General features: G+C 42.5%; 1 protein-coding gene across 1 annotated transcript in view; it reads left to right on the plus strand.

Annotated features, from left to right (window-relative positions):
- Positions 1-22,373, plus strand: part of obscna (obscurin, cytoskeletal calmodulin and titin-interacting RhoGEF a) — a 65,107-nt gene that overhangs the window by 23,646 nt on the left and 19,088 nt on the right. Inside the window, exons 27-52 of the mRNA XM_047374971.1 lie at positions 6-272; positions 855-1,124; positions 4,708-4,986; positions 5,072-5,329; positions 5,464-5,730; positions 5,923-6,189; positions 6,288-6,554; positions 6,678-6,935; positions 7,215-7,481; positions 7,591-7,857; positions 8,047-8,313; positions 9,618-9,884; positions 9,964-12,069; positions 12,185-12,257; positions 12,349-12,443; positions 13,488-13,600; positions 13,721-13,921; positions 14,991-15,073; positions 15,214-15,387; positions 18,731-18,890; positions 19,007-19,111; positions 19,688-19,852; positions 20,117-20,272; positions 20,385-20,562; positions 20,683-20,796; positions 21,012-21,179. Coding sequence (XP_047230927.1) covers positions 6-272; positions 855-1,124; positions 4,708-4,986; positions 5,072-5,329; positions 5,464-5,730; positions 5,923-6,189; positions 6,288-6,554; positions 6,678-6,935; positions 7,215-7,481; positions 7,591-7,857; positions 8,047-8,313; positions 9,618-9,884; positions 9,964-12,069; positions 12,185-12,257; positions 12,349-12,443; positions 13,488-13,600; positions 13,721-13,921; positions 14,991-15,073; positions 15,214-15,387; positions 18,731-18,890; positions 19,007-19,111; positions 19,688-19,852; positions 20,117-20,272; positions 20,385-20,562; positions 20,683-20,796; positions 21,012-21,179 — 7,092 coding nt within the window. The remainder of the gene's footprint in view (positions 1-5; positions 273-854; positions 1,125-4,707; positions 4,987-5,071; positions 5,330-5,463; positions 5,731-5,922; positions 6,190-6,287; positions 6,555-6,677; positions 6,936-7,214; positions 7,482-7,590; positions 7,858-8,046; positions 8,314-9,617; positions 9,885-9,963; positions 12,070-12,184; positions 12,258-12,348; positions 12,444-13,487; positions 13,601-13,720; positions 13,922-14,990; positions 15,074-15,213; positions 15,388-18,730; positions 18,891-19,006; positions 19,112-19,687; positions 19,853-20,116; positions 20,273-20,384; positions 20,563-20,682; positions 20,797-21,011; positions 21,180-22,373) is intronic.

Below are 22,373 nucleotides of genomic sequence, written 5' to 3' on the forward strand. Positions count from 1 at the left end.
CTCAGCCATCCCTCTAACATTTAAAATGGGCCTGAAGAACCAGGAGGCCCCTGAGGGAGGGAATGTGTGTCTGCGCTGTGAGCTGTCCCGGGCCGGAGTCCCCGTGCAGTGGTGGAAAGGGGAGGACCAGCTCTGCCACAGAGGGAGATTCCAAATGACACAGAAAGGGAAGATAGCAGAGATGACCATCAAAAACATACAACCAGAGGATGTTGGAGAATACAGCTGCGTCTTCGGGGGTCAGAAGACAACAGCTGAAGTGAATGTGAGAGGTGAGGGAAAAACTATATTTACAATCTGTAGGCGTCAATCTTTTCATCCTTTTAAGGTGGAGATAAAACATTTTTGAATTATTTTATTATTTTTATTGGACTGAGCTCACTGTAAAATTGATGAAAAAATTAAATCACAACTACATGTTTTATTTACTCAGCATCCACTCTGACCTACAACGCTCTAAATTAAGTACAGGATCTATTGTTTAATAAACAAACAAATCACTGATATTTGGAGAGGTAATCATATATTTAAATAAGACACATGAGAAGCTGAAAATGATCATATAATTAGGCTTAACCAGACTTTATTTACTGCTTTATTTGCCACATCCCAGGGCTGAATACTTAATTCTATCTACTTACTTTTTACCAGCAGTACTACAAAGAAAATTAAGAAGATAATATGTAGGTTTAGGTGAGTGCAGTGACTTTTGACCAACTAATGAACAAATACACTGGATAATGATCTACCACCAAACTGTGTGCTTCACTGAACAAAAATCTTACATGTTTGTGTTTTTGCTCTGGGTGTACATTGAGATGTTTAATGTATTTTTTTATTTTTGTGTTTACCAGCTGCAGCATCTGTATACTTTGAGAAGGAACTAGAGAGCCAAGTGGTTACGGAGGGGAAGTCTGTGCTGATGTCCTGCGAGGTTTCTAGTGCTAATGTTCCTGTCACTTGGAAGAAAGACAGCAACGTGGTAGAAGACGGAGCGCATTACGTAGTGAAGAAAAAAGGCCCCTTGCACACTCTGGAGATTAAGAAATTGCAACTGGCGGATGCTGGAGAGTACTGCTGCATCACCAGAGGCAAGAAGACCACTGCCAAACTGATTGTCAGGGGTAGGTGAATTTCTACAGTAGAATCTCATCTAATGTTTTCAAACTACATCTTTTGATATGACAAACATCCTTGACATTTTAGCTTAAAAACAACCAAGTCTAGTGCACTGAATAAGTGCACTTGGCACCAGGACACCCTAGGCAGGAGGTCAATCATCAACTTTGTTGTCGTATCATCAGACCTTCAGCCGCATGTTTTGGACACTTGGGTTCAGAGAACGGCTGAGCTGTCCACGGATCATCACCTGGTGGTGAGTTGGATCCGCTCAAGGAGTAGAAAGCTGGACAGACTTGGCAGGCCCAAGCGCATAGTGAGGGTCTGCTGGGAACGTCTGACGGAGCCCTCGTCCAGGGATGTATTCAACTCTCACCTCCGGGAGAGCTTTGACCAGATTCCGGAGGATGTTGGAGACATAGAGTCCAAGTGGGCCATGTTCTCCGCACCTATTGTCGATGCTGCTGCCAGTACCTGGGGCCGTAAGGTCTGCGGTGCCTGTCGCGGCGGCAATCCCAGAACCCGTTGGTGGACACTGGCAATAAGGGACGATGTCAAGCTGAAGAAGGAGTCCAATTGGCTGTGGTTGGCTTGCAGGACTCCTGAGGCGGCTGACGGGTACCGTGGGGCCAAGCATGCCGCGGCCCGGGGGCGGTGGCAGAGGCAAAAACTCGGGCCTGGGAGGAGTTCGGTGAGGCCATGGAGAAGGACTACCGGTTGGCCTCGAAGCAATTCTGGCAAACCGTCCGGGGCCTCAGGAGGGGGAAGCAGTGCTTCGCCAACACTATTTACAGTGGGGGTGGGGGGCTGCTGACCTCGACTGGGGACATTATCGGGCAGTGGAAGGAGTACTTCGAGGATCTCCTCAATCTTGCCATCACGCATTCCCTGGTGGAAACAGAGGCTGGGGACTCAGGATTTGGACTCTTTCATCACCCAGGCTGAAGTCACCGAGGTGGTTAAAAAGCTCCACGGTGGCAGGGTTTCGGGGGCGGATAAGATCCGCCCTGAGTACCTCAAATCTCTGGATGTTGTGAGGTGGTCATGGTTGACACGCCTCTTCAACATTGCGTGGCAGTCGGAGACAATGCCGTTGGACTGGCAGACTGGGGTGGTGGTCCCCCTTCATAACATCCCCCTTCTCTGGATGTTGTGGGGTTGTCATGGTTGACACGCCTCTTCAACATTGCGTGGCGGTCGGAGACAATGCCGTTGGACTAGCAGACTGGGATGGTGGTCCCCCTTCATAAGAAGGGTGACCGGAGGGTGTGTTCCAACTACAAGGGGATCACACTCCTCAGCCTCCCTGGTAAGGCCTACGCCAGGGTATTGGAGAGGAGAGTCCGGCCAATAGTCGAACCTCGGCTTCAGGAGGAACAGTGTGGTTTTCGTCCCAGCCGTGGAACACAGGACCAGCTCTATACCCTCTACAGGGTACTTGAGGGTTCATGGGAGTTTGCCCAACCGGTTCACATGTGTTTTGTGGACCTGGAGAAAGCATTCGACTGTGTCCCTCGTGATTCCCTGTGGGGGGTGTTCCGGGAGTATGGAATCGGGGGCCCTTTACTAGGGGCCATCCGATCTCTGTACAAGCGGAGCAGGAGTTTGGTCCGCATTGCCGGCACTAAGTCGAACCTGTTCCCGGTGCATGTTGGACTCCAGCAGGGCTGCCCTTTGTCACCGGTCCTGTTCATAACTTTTATGGATATTTTTAGATGCAGCCAAGGGCCGGAGGGGGTCTGGTTTGGAGGACCAGCGAATTTCGTCTCTTCTTTTTGCAGATGACGTGGTCCTGCTGGCCCCCTATAGCTAAGACCTACAGCATGCGTTGGGGTGGTTTGCAGTGGAGTGTGAAGCGGCTGGGATGAAGTTCAGCTCCACCAAGTCCGAGGCCATGGTTCTCGACCGGAAAAGGGTGGCTTGTCCTCTTCAGGTTGGAATGGAGTTCCTGCCTCAAGTGGAGGAGTTCAAGTATCTTGGGGTCTTGTTCACGAGTGAGGGAAGAATGGAGCGGGAGATCGACAGACGGATCGATGCGGCTGCCACAGTAATGGGGGCGCTGTGCCGGTCTGTTGTGGTGAAGAGAGAGCTGAGCCGAAAAGCGAAGCTCTCGATTTACCGGTTGGTCTATGTTCCTACCTTCACCTATGGCCATGAACTTTGGGTCATGACCGAAAGAACGAGATCCTGGATACAAGCGGCTGAAATGAGCTTCCTCCGTAGGGTGGCCGGGCACTCCCTTAGACATAGGGTGAGGAGCTCGGCCATCCGGGAAGGGCTCGGAGTAGAGCCGCTGCTCCTCCACATTGAGAGGAGTCAGTTGAGGTGGCTCGGGCATCTATACCGGATGCCTCCTGGACGCCTTCCTCGGGAGGTGTCCCAGGCACATCCTACCGGGAGGAGGCCCAGGGGACGGCCCAGGACACGCTGGAGGGACTATGTCTCTCGGCTGGCCTGGGAACGCCTTGAGCTCCCCCCGGAGGAGCGGGAGGAGGTGTCTAGGGAGAGGGATGTGTGGCTGTCTCTGCTGAGTCTGCTGCCCCCACGTCCCGGTCCCGGATAAGCGGAAGACCACAAGTACGAGTACAACCAAGTCTATTAAGAAGAAAATATATAAAATACAAAAATAAAATGTGCTTTGTTGAAGCATTACTTGATCCACCAACAGCATTCGGCCGTCTATGGTACACACTCTTCATGAGTTATAGCAAATCTAATTAGCCACATGTAATTTTTAGATGTCCTTGATATTCGTTTATTTTGCATTATTGAAGTAAAGCCAAGAAACTTGTCAGGGAGGATGACAAGAGGCTGACAGTAACTGATGAAGCTGCAGTAAATTGTGGACAAAAATGTCATTTACTCTTCATTTTTCTGGACTGAGGAGTAGGCTTGATAAACCGAAGCATTTTCTTCCAAAGAAAGCATCCAGTCCTGGCTAAAATCACCCAGAACCTTGTGGCTGAATATGTTCTGATCTGAAATCAAACTTCAACTTAGTGCCCTGATTCCAAGAGATATGCTTTTGGCAAAAACAACACTGAACACCAATGTGGGGCGATGAAACACCACACCCACAGTGAAGCACAATGTCGGCAGCATCATGATTTGGGGTTGCTTTTCTTCAGATGGGGTTGGGGCTTTTGTCAAGGTGGATAAAGTTATAACCTGTTTTAAAAAACAGTCAGTTGTAAACCAAAACCTTCAGGTGTTGTTCAGAGAAATTAAGACGGAGAGGTATTTAATTTTTTCAGCAGCACAATGAGTTCAAACATACAAAACAACAAAATAATGGCTTCACCAGACGAAAATGGCCTAGCCACTGCCCAGAACTAGACAGAAAATCTGTGGGGTCACCTGAGAATGCTGTGGAGATGATCTCACAATCTGATAGCTATGGAGAAACCATTGCTAGGTAAAGTGCATACGTATACAACCAGGTTATTGTATGTTTTTTCACCTTGCTTTTAAGTTGAACTGGAAATCCAATGTAGAAGTGATCATTCTAATTGTGATTCCTATAAACACAACACAATAATTTCCCAATAAAGCCAGATGTACTGTATGTTGCTCTGTCTTACTCCATAGAGCGTGTCAGGATTGTTAAAGAGCTGCAGGACCTAACTGTGACAGCGGGAGAGGACGCTGTGTTTGTGTGCGAGCTGAGCCATGCAGAAGTGAGTGAGGGGGTCTGGTGGCTTGGTTCGAGCCCCCTGCAGAAGAATGAGATGAACCAGATGACTTCCCAGGGTCGCCAGCACCGCCTGGTCCTCACCATGACCACACCGGAGGAGACGGGAAATGTAGCATTTGTGGTTGGGGAACAGAGGACCTCTGCACAACTGCTTGTTGTCCCTAAGCCCAAAGGTGAGCAGAAAAATGAGGCGTAAGGTGTACTTCCGGATTACATTTCTGCATATTTTCTAAATCAGACACTAACTTCAAATTTTAGTTTTATTTGAGGAGAAACCCAAAGACACGGTGGTCATAGAAGGAGAGACGGCTATCTTGTCCTGTGCTACATCTGACTGCACCACCTTGGTCACCTGGAAGCGCAACCACATCCCACTTCGACGTGGAGATAAATATGAGATGCGTAAGGAGGGTAAAGTCAACCTGCTGCTTATCCATGATGTGGAGCCCCAGGATACTGGCATGTACTCCTGTGATACAGGAGATGTGCAGTGCAGTGCCAAACTTACTGTAACAGGTAATTATTTGCTTTTCTTGTCAACCGGTTGAAATTCTGTTTTCACTTGTTGGTCTTTTTCTAACTTCATTTGCACCAAAGGTTCCTTCTTATATGAAATGCTTGCAAAACTTTCATTTTTGTATTATTCCCAGAACTTCCTCCATTCTTTCAAGAAGAGCTGCAAAGTGTGGAAGCTGAAGAAGGAGACTCGGCCTGCCTCTACTGTGAGCTGTCTAAACTAGGAGTGCCGATTCAGTGGAAAAAGGACAGGCTGCTTATAAGAGCCAGCAGAAAGTATGAGATGAGACAGGATGGCTGCTTTCTCCAGCTTTACATCAAGGAGCTCAAGCTTGAGGACAGCGGCAGCTACTCATGTCAAGCTGGACCTGCAGAGACAACAGCAACAGTATCTGTAAAAGGTTTGCTATCTCAGAAATCTCTGGAGTTAATTTTGATGCACAATTGTGTTTCTAGTCAACTGAAGAGAATCTACTAGGCAAGATAAAATAATTTATTAAAGTATTTGGTAGTTGTGAATTGATTGTTTCCAAGCCATTTGGATATTTGCAAAGAAATAGGCAAGATTGTAAACTTTTTGTTATATTTTACAGAACAACCAGTTTTCTTCTTGAAAGAATTGCAAAATATGGACAGTGAGGAAGGAGGTACCATCTCTCTGTGCTGTGAACTTTCCAAACCTAATGTTCCTGTGCATTGGAAGAAAAACAAACTGCCGATGAGAGCCAGCAGGAAGTATGAATTCAGGCAAGAAGGCTCCATCGTTCAGCTTCATATCAAAGATCTGAAACCTGAGGACACCGGCAGCTACTCATGTCAAGCAGGGAGTGCACAGACAACTGCAACCGTGTCTGTAAGAGGTACGTGAAGCTTAAATAGTTCCGGGTTTGTCAACTAACACTGAGAAAAAAATTTGTTTTTGCTTTTTATTGCATTTTGCCCTCAAACCTTCCCTTAGAGACACCCCCATTCTTCAAGAAAGAATTAAGAAGTTTGGAGGCTGAGGAAGGAGGTGCAGCCTTCCTGGAGTGTGAGCTATCTAAACCAGGGGTACCTGGACAGTGGAAGAAGAATGGACTGCCTCTTAGAGCCGGCAGGAAGTATGAGATGAAACAAGATGGCTGCCTACTCCAGCTCCACATCAGTGAGCTCAAACCTGAAGACAGTGGCAGCTACACATGTCAGGCAGGAAGCACAGAGACAACTGCTAATGTGACAGTCAAAGGTGATAATCCAATCATCAGGGAGAATGTGAAAATAAACAAATAAAATAAACATGGACTGACTTAAGTCATATTAAACATTTTTTATCATTGCAATATTCTCATATCTTTCCCAAAACTCCCAGCTTTTTTCAAGAAAGATCTGCAGAACATAAAGGTGGATGAAGGAGATACTGCTTCACTTTTCTGTGAGGTTTCTAAATCTGGAGTGTCTGTTCAGTGGAAGAAGAACAAGGTGCTTCTGAGAGCCAATAGGAAGTATGAGATGAAGCAGCAGGACTACCTCCTACAGCTTAACATCAAGGAGGTCAAACCAGAGGACAGTGGTTGCTACACTTGCCAAGTCAGAGGAGCAGAGACCAGCGCCACGGTCTCTGTCAAAGGTTTGTGAATTTGGAAAACTGCATGCTGCATTTTGCAGTGTTCAAGCTCTAAAATATGCAAAATTGCTTATCAAAATGTAATTTTGAAATGTATTCGAACTCATTATTTTATATAACACAAATATAAATATTTTCTTACCTTATTTTGTCTTTTCTTATGAACGAAATCGCATGTTCTTACTTTTAAGCCAAAAGTTGGATTCTAGTGACCTTTGAGAATTTTCCTTTTGTACTAAAGTTGCATGATTATGTACATTCAACTATTTCTTGTTTCCTCAGAGCTCCCGCTGTTCTTCAAGGAGAATTTGAAAAATGTGACCATTGAGGAGGGAGGTACAGTCTCCCTGTGCTGTGAGGTATCTAAGTCTGTGCTAGTAGTACATTGGAAGAAGAACAGGCTGCCACTGAGAGCAAACAGGAAGTATGAGATGAAGCATGATGGCTGTTTCCTCCAGCTTTGCATCAAGGATCTCACACCTGAAGACAGCGGCAGCTACTCATGTGAAGTTGGAGCTACAGGGACCACTGCAACTGTGACGGTGAAAGGTCGTGAAACCCAAGAAAAGACTTAGAAAAACTTTAAACTGATTTTTTGATTGATATTATGAACTCATCTACTTGTAGGTATTAGAATAACATGATATTAATTTTTCAGAGCTTCCTCCATTCTTCAAGAAACATCTTGTAAATGTGGAGGTGGAGGAAGGTGGAGCAGCGTCTTTGTGCTGCGAAGTGTCCAAACCTGGAGCCTCTGGCCAGTGGAAGAAAAACAAGATGCTACTAAGAGCCAGCAAGAAGTATGAGATGAAGCAGGAAAGCTGCCTCATTCAGCTTCACATTAATGATGTCAAACCTGAAGACAGCGGCAGCTACTCATGTCAAGCTGGACCTGCAGAGACAACTGCAACAGTATCTGTGAAAGGTTTGCTAGCTCAGAAAGTTTCATTTTAAAGCATGATTAAATTTACAGCCAGCAAAGAAAACAAAATGTTTTATTGAATGTTTAAGTACGGAGGAGATTGCAGAATTTAATTTACCAACTCTTAGACTCTTTAGACAAAGTAATTTGTATCTTAACAAAGGCACCAAAGGGATTTTTTTTTTTTTACAGAACTTCCATTATTCTTCATGAAAGAGTTGCAAAATATGAACGCTGAGGTGGGAGGGATGATCTCCATGCGCTGTGAACTTTCCAAATCTGGGGTTTCAGTGCTGTGGAAGAAAAACAAACTGCCGCTGAGAGCCAGCAGGAAACATGAGATGAAACAAGATGGTGGCCTCTATCAGCTTAACATCAAAGACCTCCAACCTGAGGACAGTGGCAGCTATACATGTCACGCAGGAAGTGCAGAAAGTACTGCAAATGTGGCAGTTCAAGGTGTGTTATTTTAACATTGGGGATTTATGCATTAAATAAGCTTTTCTTAATCTGTTGGTTACACAAATGTTTCTTTGGATCCATGGTTCTTAAACCTAGTGGTACTCAAAATAAATTTTGCCATTATGTAGTTACAAGATAAATCTAAAGCAAATTGGCTAATAATGATCTAATAAGCTAACCTAATAAGATGAGCACTCCAGGAGGAATAATTTTTGCTTCAAACAGAAACAACTCAATAGGAATGTGGATTTTTACAGTGGAGGCCCCCCCAGTAGAAATGGAAATAAAGGACAATAAGCAGAGAAGTTGTGGTGACCACTTACCCTTTTTATTTTTTACACGTTTTTCATGTTTTGTTGATGTGTCAGAAATTATTGACACAGCTCTCAAACGCCAGGTATACTGTACACATATGCCACTGCTACAGTGTTGACACAAATGCTACTCAGATATGACAGCAATGACCCAGTCATAACATTACTCAATCTCATGCAACACTATAGAAATAGTCTATCTATTCAGATGAATATTCACTCACCTTGGCATGCTGGATGCTTGAACTGATGTCAGTTGAACAACTGTCTGATTAATTAGGTTAATAATTATCCAACCACTTAGGGCACTCGTAGAGCATTAGATTTTACTCCTAGCCTGTCATTTCATTCATAAATATGTAAAAAAAATTAGAAGGCGTTGAAGTCATGGCAAGATACCCCTTCCTGACAAAATTGAACACTGTGAACTCCACACCCTCAAACGCTTTATACATGCCCTAATAACAACAGGACCAGACAATTATGCTCTTGCCATACTGCTAATATTCTTAGTGTTCTTATGGGTGCAATGTGTGGCTTTTGTTTGTGTGAATTTACTGTGCATTTCTGAGAATGAGGTGCTGTTGTAAGTCTTGGATGTTATGTCCCCTTTTAAGGCAAAGTGTTTTTAGCCATTCTGACTGGGCACTGGTTAAACCAGTCGGCAAGTACCATCACCCTGTATGCTGATTGGTCAGCTGGTGTATGTGTGAACATATGAGTAATTTATTTGAATTTTTTCTAGATTGTACTTTTTACAACTTGTGTGGTGATTTATAATGACCCTGAAGAAGGCCACACGTTTTCACCTTACCAAACGTTATTTAAACGAAATAAATAGGTGTGGGTCTCTGAATGGCAGAAATTTCCATAATAGTGAATACTGAATAGAAGCAAACAGAATTAAAACAGAACTAAAAATGCATTAATTCTGTTATCTTACACTGTATGTGTATGTTTTGATCTGCTTTCTTTCAATCTACTTAGAGCTTGCTACATTATTCATCAAAGAATTAAAAAGTGTAGAGGCTGAGGTTGGTAGAGCAGCCTCTATGTCCTGTGAATTATCCAAACCTGGGGTTTCTGTACAATGGAGGAAGGATAATCTGCCTCTGAGAGCCAGCGAGAAGTACGAGATGAAACAGGACAGCCATTTCCTGCAGCTTAACATCAAGGAGCTTAATTCAGAGGATAGTGGTAGCTACTCTTGTCATGTTGGAAATGCAGAAACATCTGCAACAGTACGAATCAAAGGTGTGTGCATCTTGATTTTTAAATTTGTCAGTCCAAGAGGATTCTTTTAATATTAATACTGTTTTTTTCTTCTGTAAAGCACCAGAACTAGTTCCACCAGAGGCAAAATCTAGAACAGCACTGGAGCAGGTGAAAAGTGCTGTCTCTACACCAGCTCCTGCTTCAGAGAATGAAAGGCCTGATCTTCTTCCACAGGCCAACTCGGTTCCCCCAGAGCCCAAAAAGAGGACTCACAGGAAAGCATCTATTACTACTTTACAAAAAAGCACAGAGCGAGTTTTCGACCTGAAGGTGTCTGTGCAGAATGACAATAATGAAGTCCAAAGGGCCGTCCAAGATGCAGGGGCTACAAAAACACCCTTTGATGTTACACAGAATGGAACAAAAGTGGAGATTAGTGAAGAGAAAGAGATTAAGCTAGCTGAACCATCAGAGGATCATAAGTTTGGCAGGAGGGTTGAAGAGCCAGCTTCACCTTTGGGTACAGAAAATGATTTATTGGAGAAGAGACAACTGGAATGGAATGAAAGAAATTTTGTGAAAGACGGCCTTGAAGTAAATCATCCAGAAAGGCTTGTGGACAGCAAAGGGGTTGAACTGAAAGAGACAGAAAAGGGATGTGAAATTGAAACTAGATTAAGACAACAAGTAAAATCATCAGAAGAAACAAATGAAGTTAATGAGAAGATAACTCAAAATGCAACAACAATTTGGAGAATCAGTGAGGATGAAAAACATGTACAAGAGAAGCTTAATGGGAAAGAAATAACCAACACAGATGCTAAACCTTCAGGAAACAAAAGCGAAGTAGGAGAAACAGAAGAGGAGCCTTTGAAGCCACCAGTGAGATCTAAGCCAAAGGTAGCATATGGAGAGCAACCAGTCAAGTCTGTTTCAAAACAAACACAGGATGCAATTCCTCAACTAATCAAGACTTTTCCAAAAGATTTTGAAGACCATCAAGAGAGAAAAAATGGGCAAGTGGAGAAGGTATTCACCCAAAAACCCAGAGCAAATCAGCTTGAGAAGCAATCAATAGGAGAGCCAGAAACAGAAGATGAAAAAATCCCTCATTTTGCCTCCCCAAAACCACCTGGAAGGAGAAAGAGCAAAGTAAAAATAGGAATAGAAAAACAAATTTCAAGGGACACAGAGACAGATCAAGATGATGTACAGCCAAAAACGCCATTGAAGAAAGACGGTGAAGAGATTTCAAGACTGGAAAGAAACAAGTCCATCACAACAGATAGTGAAACAGAAGATAAACTTAAGCAACCAGTAAAACAACGAGTAAAAGCAATTAAGAAAGAACCTGGACTAGATAAGGAAATTAAACTGGCTGTTGAGCCAATGAGAAGAGTGGAGAAAACACAACCAATACAGATGGGTGAAGACATTCCTCTGCTTTACATTTCCGAAGAAGAAACTTTTTCAGAGGCCTTAACTGAGCCTCCTCCTAACCACCTCCAACCTGCTGTTACTGTGGGAAACACAGGACAGCTGCTTATCCAGGAGACACAACCACCAGCACCTTGTCCCCTGCAGACTGACATCAACATAGAGGATGAATCCCAAATGAAAGAGGCAGTCGTTAAGATCCAGGCTGCATTCAAAGGCTACAAAGCTCGCAAAGAGATGCGACCGATCTTCAAAGAGGTGTTCAAGAACCAGAATGCAGATCTTCAGGGTACACTTATGTTGAAATGTGTTGTGGATGGAAGACCCAGCACTGTGCGCTGGCTGAAAAATGGCCAACAACTTATAAATGATCCTCGATGCAGGATTGAAACTGCAGAAAATGGAGAATGCAGACTTGTGGTTAAATACTTGCACAACAGCGACAGTGGAATTTATACTTGTGAAGCGGTGAATAGGTTTGGTGTGACCTCTTACAATGGAAACATAACTGTAGTGAAACCTGTTCTTGCAGCCCAGAAGCCTATACACCCACCACTTGCAGCCATAACTCCTTTGCAGCTTGCTCCACAAAAGCCTGAAGCCCAGGACATGACACAGACTCAAAATCTAATTCAGTGTCAAGCACAGCCAGCTCCATGTACAGATGATAAAAATTATGTAGAAAGTGTGAGTGTTTCTCTATGGGATGCCTACATCCTGACAGAACAGGACAATCAGACATGCCTGCAAGAGAGAAGAAGGTCTTCACTCCTTGCTGTTAGCTCCTGTAAGTAACACATTTGCTTTTTAATTGTAAACACAAACCAGGGATATTGCTAAGCCATGTAATTCCAAAGTGAATAAAAAAATTATATATGCTGCTTAATTTGTACCTTTAACAGTGTCAAGTCCTTCAGAGTATGACACAGCCCCAGATGTGATGGAACCTGTTGAGACTGTTCCAGTAACGTCAAGGTAGTACTCCTTACATTGTCTCTACATTTTATTGCTCATCTTCAGTCTTGTGCTCGTGAAACTAAACTGGTCATTAATAATATTTTAACAGGGAAGTATCAAAACCAGCTGACACGATACAATCGAAGGATAACAACGAAGAAACAGCTGCTCTGAAAGCTCCTAAGAAACTGTTGGATGTTAAAGGTCAGTGAAATTAATTACCTTGCCAGTACATTTCTATTATTAATTGTTACGACATTGTAAAAAACTATTTTTAAAATAATTTTTATTTGGAAATGTACAAACGTGAAAAAACTAGTAAGCACACTTGGATTTCCAGCCGAAGCATGGCATCTGCTTCTGATGTATGAAATGTTATGCTTGACTTCAAGCCCATTTCCTTTGCACATTTTAATCAATGTGGGATTGAGTGTACATCAAGATTATAAGATACCACCCTTGACCTGTCTTAAATAAAAATGTTAGTTACATTATGAATGCCATCTCTGTCTTCAAACTGTGCTTTAATATTTGCCCTCTCAACTTTATTGCATGGGAAGTTGATGTATTTGGCTGATTTATGAATAATTTCATGCCACACAGCTTGCGTTACTCTAGTAACCCTGGTGTGGTCGGTACCTTTTTGGGTACAGGCACCACACAGCTTCCTGCTGTGTTCTCCAAGACTAGCTGCATCTCTGAGCTCAGTTTCGAAAGGATTGCTCTTAGCGAAAGTGGCTGGTGAGACTGTCTTCATCTTGAGCCCTAAAATCATTTTGGCTCTCTTAATGTTGTTTCATGTGCAACATCCATTAGTAAAGCTGGAGCTATGTTAAAAGTGTGTTCTGCAGCACTTTGCTTTATTATGCATTCATGCAAATTCCTAGACATGTGTTTATTATCTGTTTAACATGTTTCTCAGGTGTGTCCTACAATTGTTTTCATATCAGTTTCCCAGCATGCTAAGTGTCACCAAAGAGCCAAGGAGTCTAGAAACCGGATGTATGCCAGCTATGAAGTTGACTTGGAGGTTCACACATTTCCACAGTCCCGCTCATTATTAACACATCAAAACATTTGCATGAAAATAGCGTGCACTACGTTTTTGTGCGTATGCATCCTCTGTAAATGAGGCCCCTGGTGATCTATACATTTAATCGTAAAAATAGCATTGTTAATTCTTTCTATCTTATTTACCTTATTGTTTATTTTCAGTTCAACTATATTTCCCTTTTTTCTAATGTAAAGGACCTCATGAGATTAAACTAAGAACACCATCTCCAAAGCACCATCGATCCCACACACCTTTAACTAGTAATGTGTCTGGATCTGAGTCAGAGGGCGAAGAGGACAGACGAGAGGTACATTTTAAATGCTTTCTAATCAAATTTGTAGCAAATGTGTTTTAATTAATTCACAATCTGATGAGCAAAATAATCTAAGCAATAAAGTCTAACCTGTTTAATATTGTTCTTGTTCAGACATGTGAAATATACGTAGCTCGAGCTGACTGCAGTCCTAATATTGGAAGTAAGGACAGTTTTATCCTTAAAGAGGGTCAGTTTGTGGAGGTCCTGGACTCTGTTCATCCTGACAGATGGTTGGTGAGGACCAAACCAACCAAAACCAACCCCTCTCGACAGGGATGGCTGTGTCCTGCCTATCTGGAAAAGAAGAGAAACGTAAGTTTTACAAATGTTGTTGATGAATCTAGTTTTAAGTTAAGGTGTAAAGTGGAAACCAGATATTTACATACACCGTATGTGTTTTTCTCACTGTCTGCTATTAAGTCACACAAAACCTTTCCTGTTTTAGGTCAGTTGGGATTGCAAGAACAATCAGAGATGGTATTGTAAATATTTTTATTTTTAGCTTTGCTCACATATTTTCTATGTGAGTCAGATGAAGGCTTTGTCATGGTCACTCCAAAATAATGAAATTCTCTATCTAATATAAAGATGTGCTTGGGGTAATTGACTCTTTGAAAGACCCCTTTGTGCCCAAGGTTTAACTTCCTGGCCAATGTCTTGTTAATCTTTCTTGTTGAGTTGCCTCTCAGGCCATGTCACCATAGGACTTGTTACAATGTGGATAATGACATTCTTACCAGCTCCAGCCAGCATCTTCAAGATCTTTTGTTTTTGTACCGGGATTGGTATGTACATTTCACACCAAAAAACATTCATCTCTGGAACGTAGAACCTTTCTAAAGGCTGTACATTCCCATGGTGTTTATAGTTCCATATAATTGTTTGAATAGATGAACATGGCACCTTCAGGTATCTGAACATTGCACAAAAGGAACAAGACTTGTGGAGGTCCACAGTTCTCCTGTTCTCTTGTCTGATTTCTCTGGATGTTTTTCCATGATGTCACACAAGGAAGCAGCGTGTTTGAGGTGTGCCTCCATAGAACTGAAATGTTTTGAATCAGAAGCATCCGTAGCTATGACATCATTATCTGAACTTATTCTTATTGTCTATCAGGCATAGTAATCTTAGTGTATGTAAACTTCAGATTTTTAGACAGGTAATAAAATACTCCAAAATAATTCATTTTGTCAAACCTTCTGACCTAAAACAAGAAAAGTTGTATCTTATTTAATGACACACAGTGAGAACAAATGTATTTGTTTGTAAATCTCTGGTTTAAGCTGTCAAAAAACACATTTAATTTGTGCTTCAGTTTAGGTTAACCGTCAGCAGAGACATGACAGTTTCATGATAAATGCCTGCCTCTTATTTCCAACAGGAAATCTTCCCACAAAGGAGAGTTGCTCAAGAGGATCTCGATGGAATTGGGTCTACAGGGGAAGAGTACAGGAGAGTGCTGAGGTCTGCAATTCTTATTTATTGTGTAACACATTGATAACGTGACTTTTGTGATCAGAATTTACTGGATTTAAATGAAACTTTGAACTGTGGAATGTGTAGTGCCTCCCTTCTAATCTCCGTGTATTTTCTGTTATCTTTAGTCAGCTGATCCAAGGCTTGATTGATGGAGAAGAGGAGTTTGTAAAGGCAATGAAGATGTTCATCTCTGACCAGCTTAATCGTCTGGATTGTAGCCACCACATCCCCATTAACATCCTCAACCAGAAAGAGATCATCTTCAGGAACATCAAAGATATTGTTGGTTTACATGAACGGTAATAGACCCGACTCTCCATACTTGTTCTAATTAATGTTGAGCTCAATGGACATTTTTAAAAGAACATGGACAAAATTACTGGTACACCTCGGTTAATGAAAGAAAAACCCACAATGGTCACAGAAATAACTTGAATCTGACAAAGGTTATAATGAATAAACATTCTATCAAAATGAACAAATGAAAGTCCGACATTGCTTTTCAAACATGCTTCAACAGGATTATGTTAAAAAATAAACTCATGAAACAGGCCTGCACAAAAATTATGGTACCCCTGAAAATAATCTGACCAAAGGGACATGTTAAATCAAGATGTGTCCATTAATTAGCATAACAGGCGTCTACATTCTTGTAATCAGTCAGTGGGCCTATATATAGGGCTACAGGTAGTCACTGTGCTGTTTGGTGACATGGTTTGTACCACACTTAACATGGACCAGAGGAATCGAAGGAAAGAGTTGTCTCGGGAGATTAGACAGAAAATTATAGAGACAAATTATACAGGTCCTTCTCACAATATTAGCATATTGTGATAAAGTTCATTATTTTCCATAATGTCATGATGAAAATTTAACATTCATATATTTTAGATTCATTGCACACTAACTGAAATATTTCAGGTCTTTTATTGTCTTAATATGGATGATTGTGGCATACAGCTCATGAAAACCCAAAATTCCTATCTCACAAAATTAGCATATTTTATCCGACCAATAAAAGAAAAGTGTTTTTAATACAAAAAACGTCAACCTTCAAATAATCATGTACAGTTATGCACTCAATACTTGGTCGGGAATCCTTTGGCAGAAATGACTGCTTCAATGCGGCGTGGCATGGAGGCAATCAGCTTGTGGCACTGCTGGGGTCTTATGGAGGCCCAGGATGGTTCGATAGCGGCCTTTAGCTCATCCAGAGTGTTGGGTCTTAAGTCTCTCAACGTTCTCTTCACAATATCCCACAGATTCTCTATGGGGTTCAGGTCAGGAGAGTTGGCAGGCCAATTGAGCACAGTGATACCATGGTCAGTAAACCATTTACCAGTGGTTTTGGCACTGTGAGCAGGTGCAAGGTCGTGCTGAAAAATGAAATCTTCATCTCCATAAAGCTTTTCAGCAGATGGAAGCATGAAGTGCTCCAAAATCTCCTGATAGCTAGCTGCATTGACCCTGCCCTTGATAAAACACAGTGGACCAACACCAGCAGCTGACACGGCACCCCAGACCATCACTGACTGTGGGTACTTGACACTGGACTTCTGGCATTTTGGCATTTCCTTCTCCCCAGTCTTCCTCCAGACTCTGGCACCTTAATTTCCGAATGACATGCAGAATTTGCTTTCATCCGAAAAAAGTACTTTGGACCACTGAGCAACAGTCCAGTGCTGCTTCTCTGTAGCCCAGGTCAGGTGCTTCTGCTGCTGTTTCTGGTTCAAAAGTGGCTTGACCTGGGGAATGCGGCACCTGTAGCCCATTTCCTGCACACGCCTGTGCACGGTGGCTCTGGATGTTTCTACTCCAGACTCAGTCCACTGCTTCCGCTGGTCCCCCAAGGTCTGGAATCGGCCCTTCTCCACAATCTTCCTCAGGGTCCGGTCACCTCTTCTCGTTGTTCAGTGTTTTCTGCCACACTTTTTCCTTCCCACAGACTTCCCACTGAGGTGCCTTGATACAGCACTCTGGGAACAGCCTATTCATTCAGAAATTTCTTTCTGTGTCTTACCCTCTTGCTTGAGGGTGTCAATAGTGGCCTTCTGGACAGCAGTCAGGTCGGCAGTCTTACCCATGATTGGGGTTTTGAGTGATGAACCAGGCTGGGAGTTTTAAAGGCCTCAGGAATCTTTTGCAGGTGTTTAGAGTTAACTTGTTGATTCAGATGATTAGGTTCATAGCTCGTTTAGAGACCCTTTTAATGATATGCTAATTTTGTGAGACTGGAATTTGGGGTTTTCATGAGCTGTATGCCAAAATCATCCATATTAAGACAATAAAAGACCTGAAATATTTCAGTTAGTGTGCAATGAATCTAAAATATATTAATGTTAAATTTTCACCATGACATTATGGAAAATAATGAACTTTATCACAATATGCTAATTTTTTGAGAAGGACCTGTAGAGACAATAGACAAGCATGTTGAAGGTAAAGGTTATTAGACCATCTCCAAGCAGCCTCATGTTCCTGTGACTACAGTTGCACATATTATTCAGAAATTTAAGATCCATGAGACTGTAGCCAACCTCCTTGGACGTGGTCACAGGAGGAAAATTGATGACAAAACAAAGAGACGGATAATACGAACGGTAACAAAGGAGCCCAGAAAAACCTCTAAAGAGATTAAAGGTGAACTTCAAGCTCCAAGAACATCAGTGTCAGATCGCACCATCTGACGTTGTTTGGGGCAAAGTGGACTTAATGGGAGACGACCAAGGAGACCATTGTTGAAAACAAATCATAAAAAAGCCAGACTGGAATTTGCCAAACTACATGTTGACAAGCCACAAAGCTTCTGGGAGAATGTCGTATGGACAGATGAGACAAAAATTTTACTTTTTGGCAAGGCACATCAGCTCTATGTTCACAGACGGAAAAATCAAGCATATGAAGAAAAGAAAACTGTCCCTACTGTGAAACATGGTGGAGGCTCTTATGTTCTGGGGCTGCTTTGCTGCATCTGGCACAGGGTGTCTTGAATCTGTGCAGGGTATAATAAAATCTCAAGACTATCAAGGGATTCTAGAGAGAAACGTGCTGCCCCGTGTCAGAAAGCTTGGTCTCAGTTGCAGGTTATGGGTCTTGCAACAGGATAATGACCCAAAACACACAGCTAAATACACCCAAGAATGGATAAGAGGAAAACATTGGACTATTCTGAAGTGGCCTTCTATGAGCCTTGACCTAAATCCTATTGAGCATCTTTGGAAGGAACTTTTGAAACATGCCGTCTGGAAAAGGCACCCTTCAAACCTGAGACAACTGGAGTGGTTTGCTCATGAAGAGTGGGCCAAAATACCTGCTGAGAGGCGCAGAAGTGTCATTGACAGTTATAGGAATCATTTGATTGCAGTGATTGCTTCAAAAGGTTGTGCAACAAAATATAAAATTAAGGGGTACCATAATTTTTGTGCAGGCCTGTTTCATGAGTTTATTTTTTAACATAATCCTGCATGTTTGAAAAGCAATGTCTGACTTTCATTTGTTCATTTTGATAGAATGTTTATTCATTATAACCTTTGTCAGATTCAAGTTATTTCTGTGACCATTGTGGGTTTTTCTTTCATTAACCGAGGGGTACCAACAATTTTGTCCACGTGTGTATATCCTCAGTAATACATTTATTTTCAGTTCCATCCTTCCTGGTCTAAGAGAGTGCGCCACAGATGATGATGTTGCCATGTATCTAATCAAGCATGCTGAACATTTTGAGAAGTATCTTCACTACATGGTGGGGCAATCGCAAGCGGAGGCCTGCATCAGTGAGAAGGCTGTTCAGCAATACTTCAAAGTATTCACATCTCTTCATGCCTGTTCATTAGATTTAAACACGCAGAAATACACATTTTTAGAAAGGCAGCTTTATAGGACCAGCCTAATGTTTATTTCTTGCCAATGACCCTTCAGGAGGTAACAGCACCTGAGAAGCCTGGCGACGCCCCAGTCATAGATGTCCTTACTTTCCTGCAGCAACCAGTAGAGAGGATTCAAACTTACCAGGCTTTACTGAAGGTCAGCCCAATAACTTCAAATTTTTATCTATTGTAAAGAACATTTTCCTTTTGCTTATAACCTTTTTGATGCAGGAAAATTGTAATATGTAACTTTTATAAGGGATTTCACGTAAACTGTTATTCTCTAGTGTAAATGGACAAAAGATTGAAGATGACTGTATCCCATTATATCGGTTTTCTCAACCAATCAGAATACTACAGAGTAAGGGAAAAGAGGTGTTAAGAATGTGAAATACACAACCATAACGGGTAAATGTGTAATTCTCCTCTCCTGAACAGTTTATTTTGCTGCCTCTGATATGTAAAGGATTCCTTTGCAGTATTTTATAGAGTATAAAAAATATTCATAATTCTGAAAATCCCATTGTTTATCCATCCATCCATCCATCCATACAACCATCCATCCATCCATCTCTACAGACTGTGGGTATTTGCAGAAATATCTATCATAACTATGTTCCAAATTAAAAATTTTGATTGGGAAAATCTGAAGGAACCCTGTACGTACAGTACACATTCTTCAGGGTGTATTTCTGCTTTCAGCCATTTCACACAATTATTGGTTGATTTTCAGGAGCTGATCAAGAACAAAGCTAAAAGTGGCCAGAGTTGCTACCTGTTGGAGGACGCCTTCTCTGTAGTGTCCTGCTTGCCCTGGAGGTCAGACAACCTGCATCGTGTGTCCCTGATTGAAAACTATCCAGCTCCTCTTACTGCCTTGGGTGAGCCTGTGCGACAGGTAAGAAGAAAAGACTGGGATGCTTTTATTCTCTGGTTTTAAACTTTTGTTTTTATTGCAATTGTTGTTAACACAGTTTTATATAAGTGTTTCTTTAGATAAACAAAATAAGTTTTCTGATACTAAGATACTGCAGCAGTTCAAATTAAACCATTTGTCTTCCATGCTCCCACAACAGCTTATCTTTGTCTTGAAGAATTCAATTCCTAATAACATCAAAACATTCACTGCATTTGTCTCTAAATTGTGATTTTACCTTTTTAGGGAGTCTTTACGGTGTGGGAATCTCCAGAAATGAAAACAACCTCTAGAGGGCATCAGAGACAAGTGTTTCTCTTTAAGGAATGTATTGTATTGTGCAAGGTGAAGAAAGACACCAGCATGAATCGTGACACATACAGCTTTAAGAACAAAATGAAGGTAAGTGACACTCCTGCCTTTCTTCCACTACAATATTGCAACTTTGGTGAAGCAAATCATCCTTCTATGAAACGTGACTGATGTCATTTTGCTTTGCCATTTTTGGTTCTAGCTGAATGATGTGGAAATAAAGGAAGCTGTAGGTGGAGAGGACAGGTCCTGGGGCTTGTGGCATGAGCACAGAGGCTCTATACGCCGTTACACTTTACAGAGCAACTCCACACTGGTTAAACTGTCCTGGCTGAAAGACCTGAAGGAGCTGCAGCACCGCTCCAGCCTCAGCAATAACTGTAGGACTGCTTATCTTCTTCAGATAAGCCAGCAAATAAAAAGAAGAGGATTTTTAATAGCTTTCAATTATTTAGCATGATAACAGGAATTTCTATATTTATGTTTGCATCTATCAACAGGCCCCCCAGTGTTTGAGTCACTGCTTTGTGACTGCTCAGCACAAATTGGACAGACAATCAAACTGACCTGCAGAGTGTCAGGATTTCCAAAACCGGTAGTCAGCTGGATCAAAGGTTTTCATTTCTTCAATTTCTTCTTGAAGTATTTACAGTTTAATACAGAAGTCTTTGCAAATCTGTCATACAATTCAGAGGTGTAAAAGGTGAGCATGACGTTAACTGAGTAGCAAAGTAGTTTAAAACTTTCTCCATGCCTTTTCTGAGTAGTATTACATTTTCAAACAATAATACTCACTTAGCTCTGTAAAATTTGGATTCCTTCTTCACAGATGGTCTTTCTTTGGAGGATGACCCACGTCACATTATTGCAGCTGATCGGACAGGAACATGCAGTCTTGTCTTGGACTGCCTCACTGCAGAGGACTCTGGTCAGTACGTGTGCTATGCGACCAACTCCATAGGCAGTGCCGGCACTCTGGCTAAGGTGGTGGTACAAGGTGAGTAAGGTAGTTCACCGATCCAAAACAGAGATACTGGACAGGACAGCAACTCCAATCAATCTTGTAATAAAATGTTTCCTCTCGTTAATCAGCCTTTACTTAAAGCTTTTATTATTTCTGTTACTGTTACGGTAGTTGCCTTACAGCCTCTCTCTTCCTATTTTGTCCCGTTACAACCATAAACATCTGTGTATTCGGTTGGGATTTTATGTTATAGACCAAAACCAAAATGTGGATAATTGTAAAGTGGAAGGGAAATTACATGGTTTTCATAGTACTCTTACTTGTACTTGTCGTTTTCCGCTTTATCTGGGATCAGGTTGCGGGGGCAGCAGACTCAGCAGAGACACCCAGACGTCCGTCTCCCCAGACCCCTCCTCCAGCTCCTCCGGGGGGAGCCCAAGGCGTTCCCAGGCCAGCCGAGAGACATAGTCCCTCCAGCGTGACCTGGGCCGTCTCCTGGGCCTCCTCCTGGTGGGATGTGCCTGGAACACCTCCCGAGGAAGGCGTCCAGGAGGCATCCAGTATAGATGCCCGAGCCACCTCAACTGGCTCCTCTCATTGTGGAGGAGCAACGGCTCTACTCCGAGCTCCTCCCGGATGGCCGAGCTCCTCACCCTATCTCTAAGGGAGTGCCCGGCCACCCAACGGAGGAAGCTCATTTCAGCCACTTGTATCCGGGATCTCGTTCTTTCGGTCATGACCAAAAGTTCATGGCCATACAGGGGATGGACAATGAAACTGAAACACCTGGTTTTAGAACACAATAATTTATTAGTAGGGTGTAGGGCCTCCTTTTGCGGCCAATACAGCGTCAGTTCGTCTTGGGAGTGACATATACAAGTCCTGCACAGTGGTCAGAGGGATTTTAAGCCATTCTTCTTGCAGGATAGTGGCCAGGTCACTACGTGATACTGGTGGAGGAAAACGTTTCCTGACTCGCTCCTCCAAAACACCCCAAAGTGGCTCAATAATATTTAGCTCTGGTGACTGTGCAGGCCATGGGAGATGTTCAACTTCACTTTCATGTTCATCAAATCAATCTTTCACCAGTCTTGCTGTGTGTATTGGTGCAATGTCATCCTGATACACGTCACCGTCTTTCAGGATAAAATGTTTGAACCATTGGATGCACATGGTCCTCAAGAATGGTTCGGTAGTCCTTGGCAGTGACACGCCCATCTAGCACAA

The sequence above is a fragment of the Girardinichthys multiradiatus genome, chromosome 9, assembly GCF_021462225.1.
Source record: "Girardinichthys multiradiatus isolate DD_20200921_A chromosome 9, DD_fGirMul_XY1, whole genome shotgun sequence".
In the NCBI taxonomy this organism is placed as follows: Eukaryota; Metazoa; Chordata; class Actinopteri; order Cyprinodontiformes; family Goodeidae; genus Girardinichthys; species Girardinichthys multiradiatus.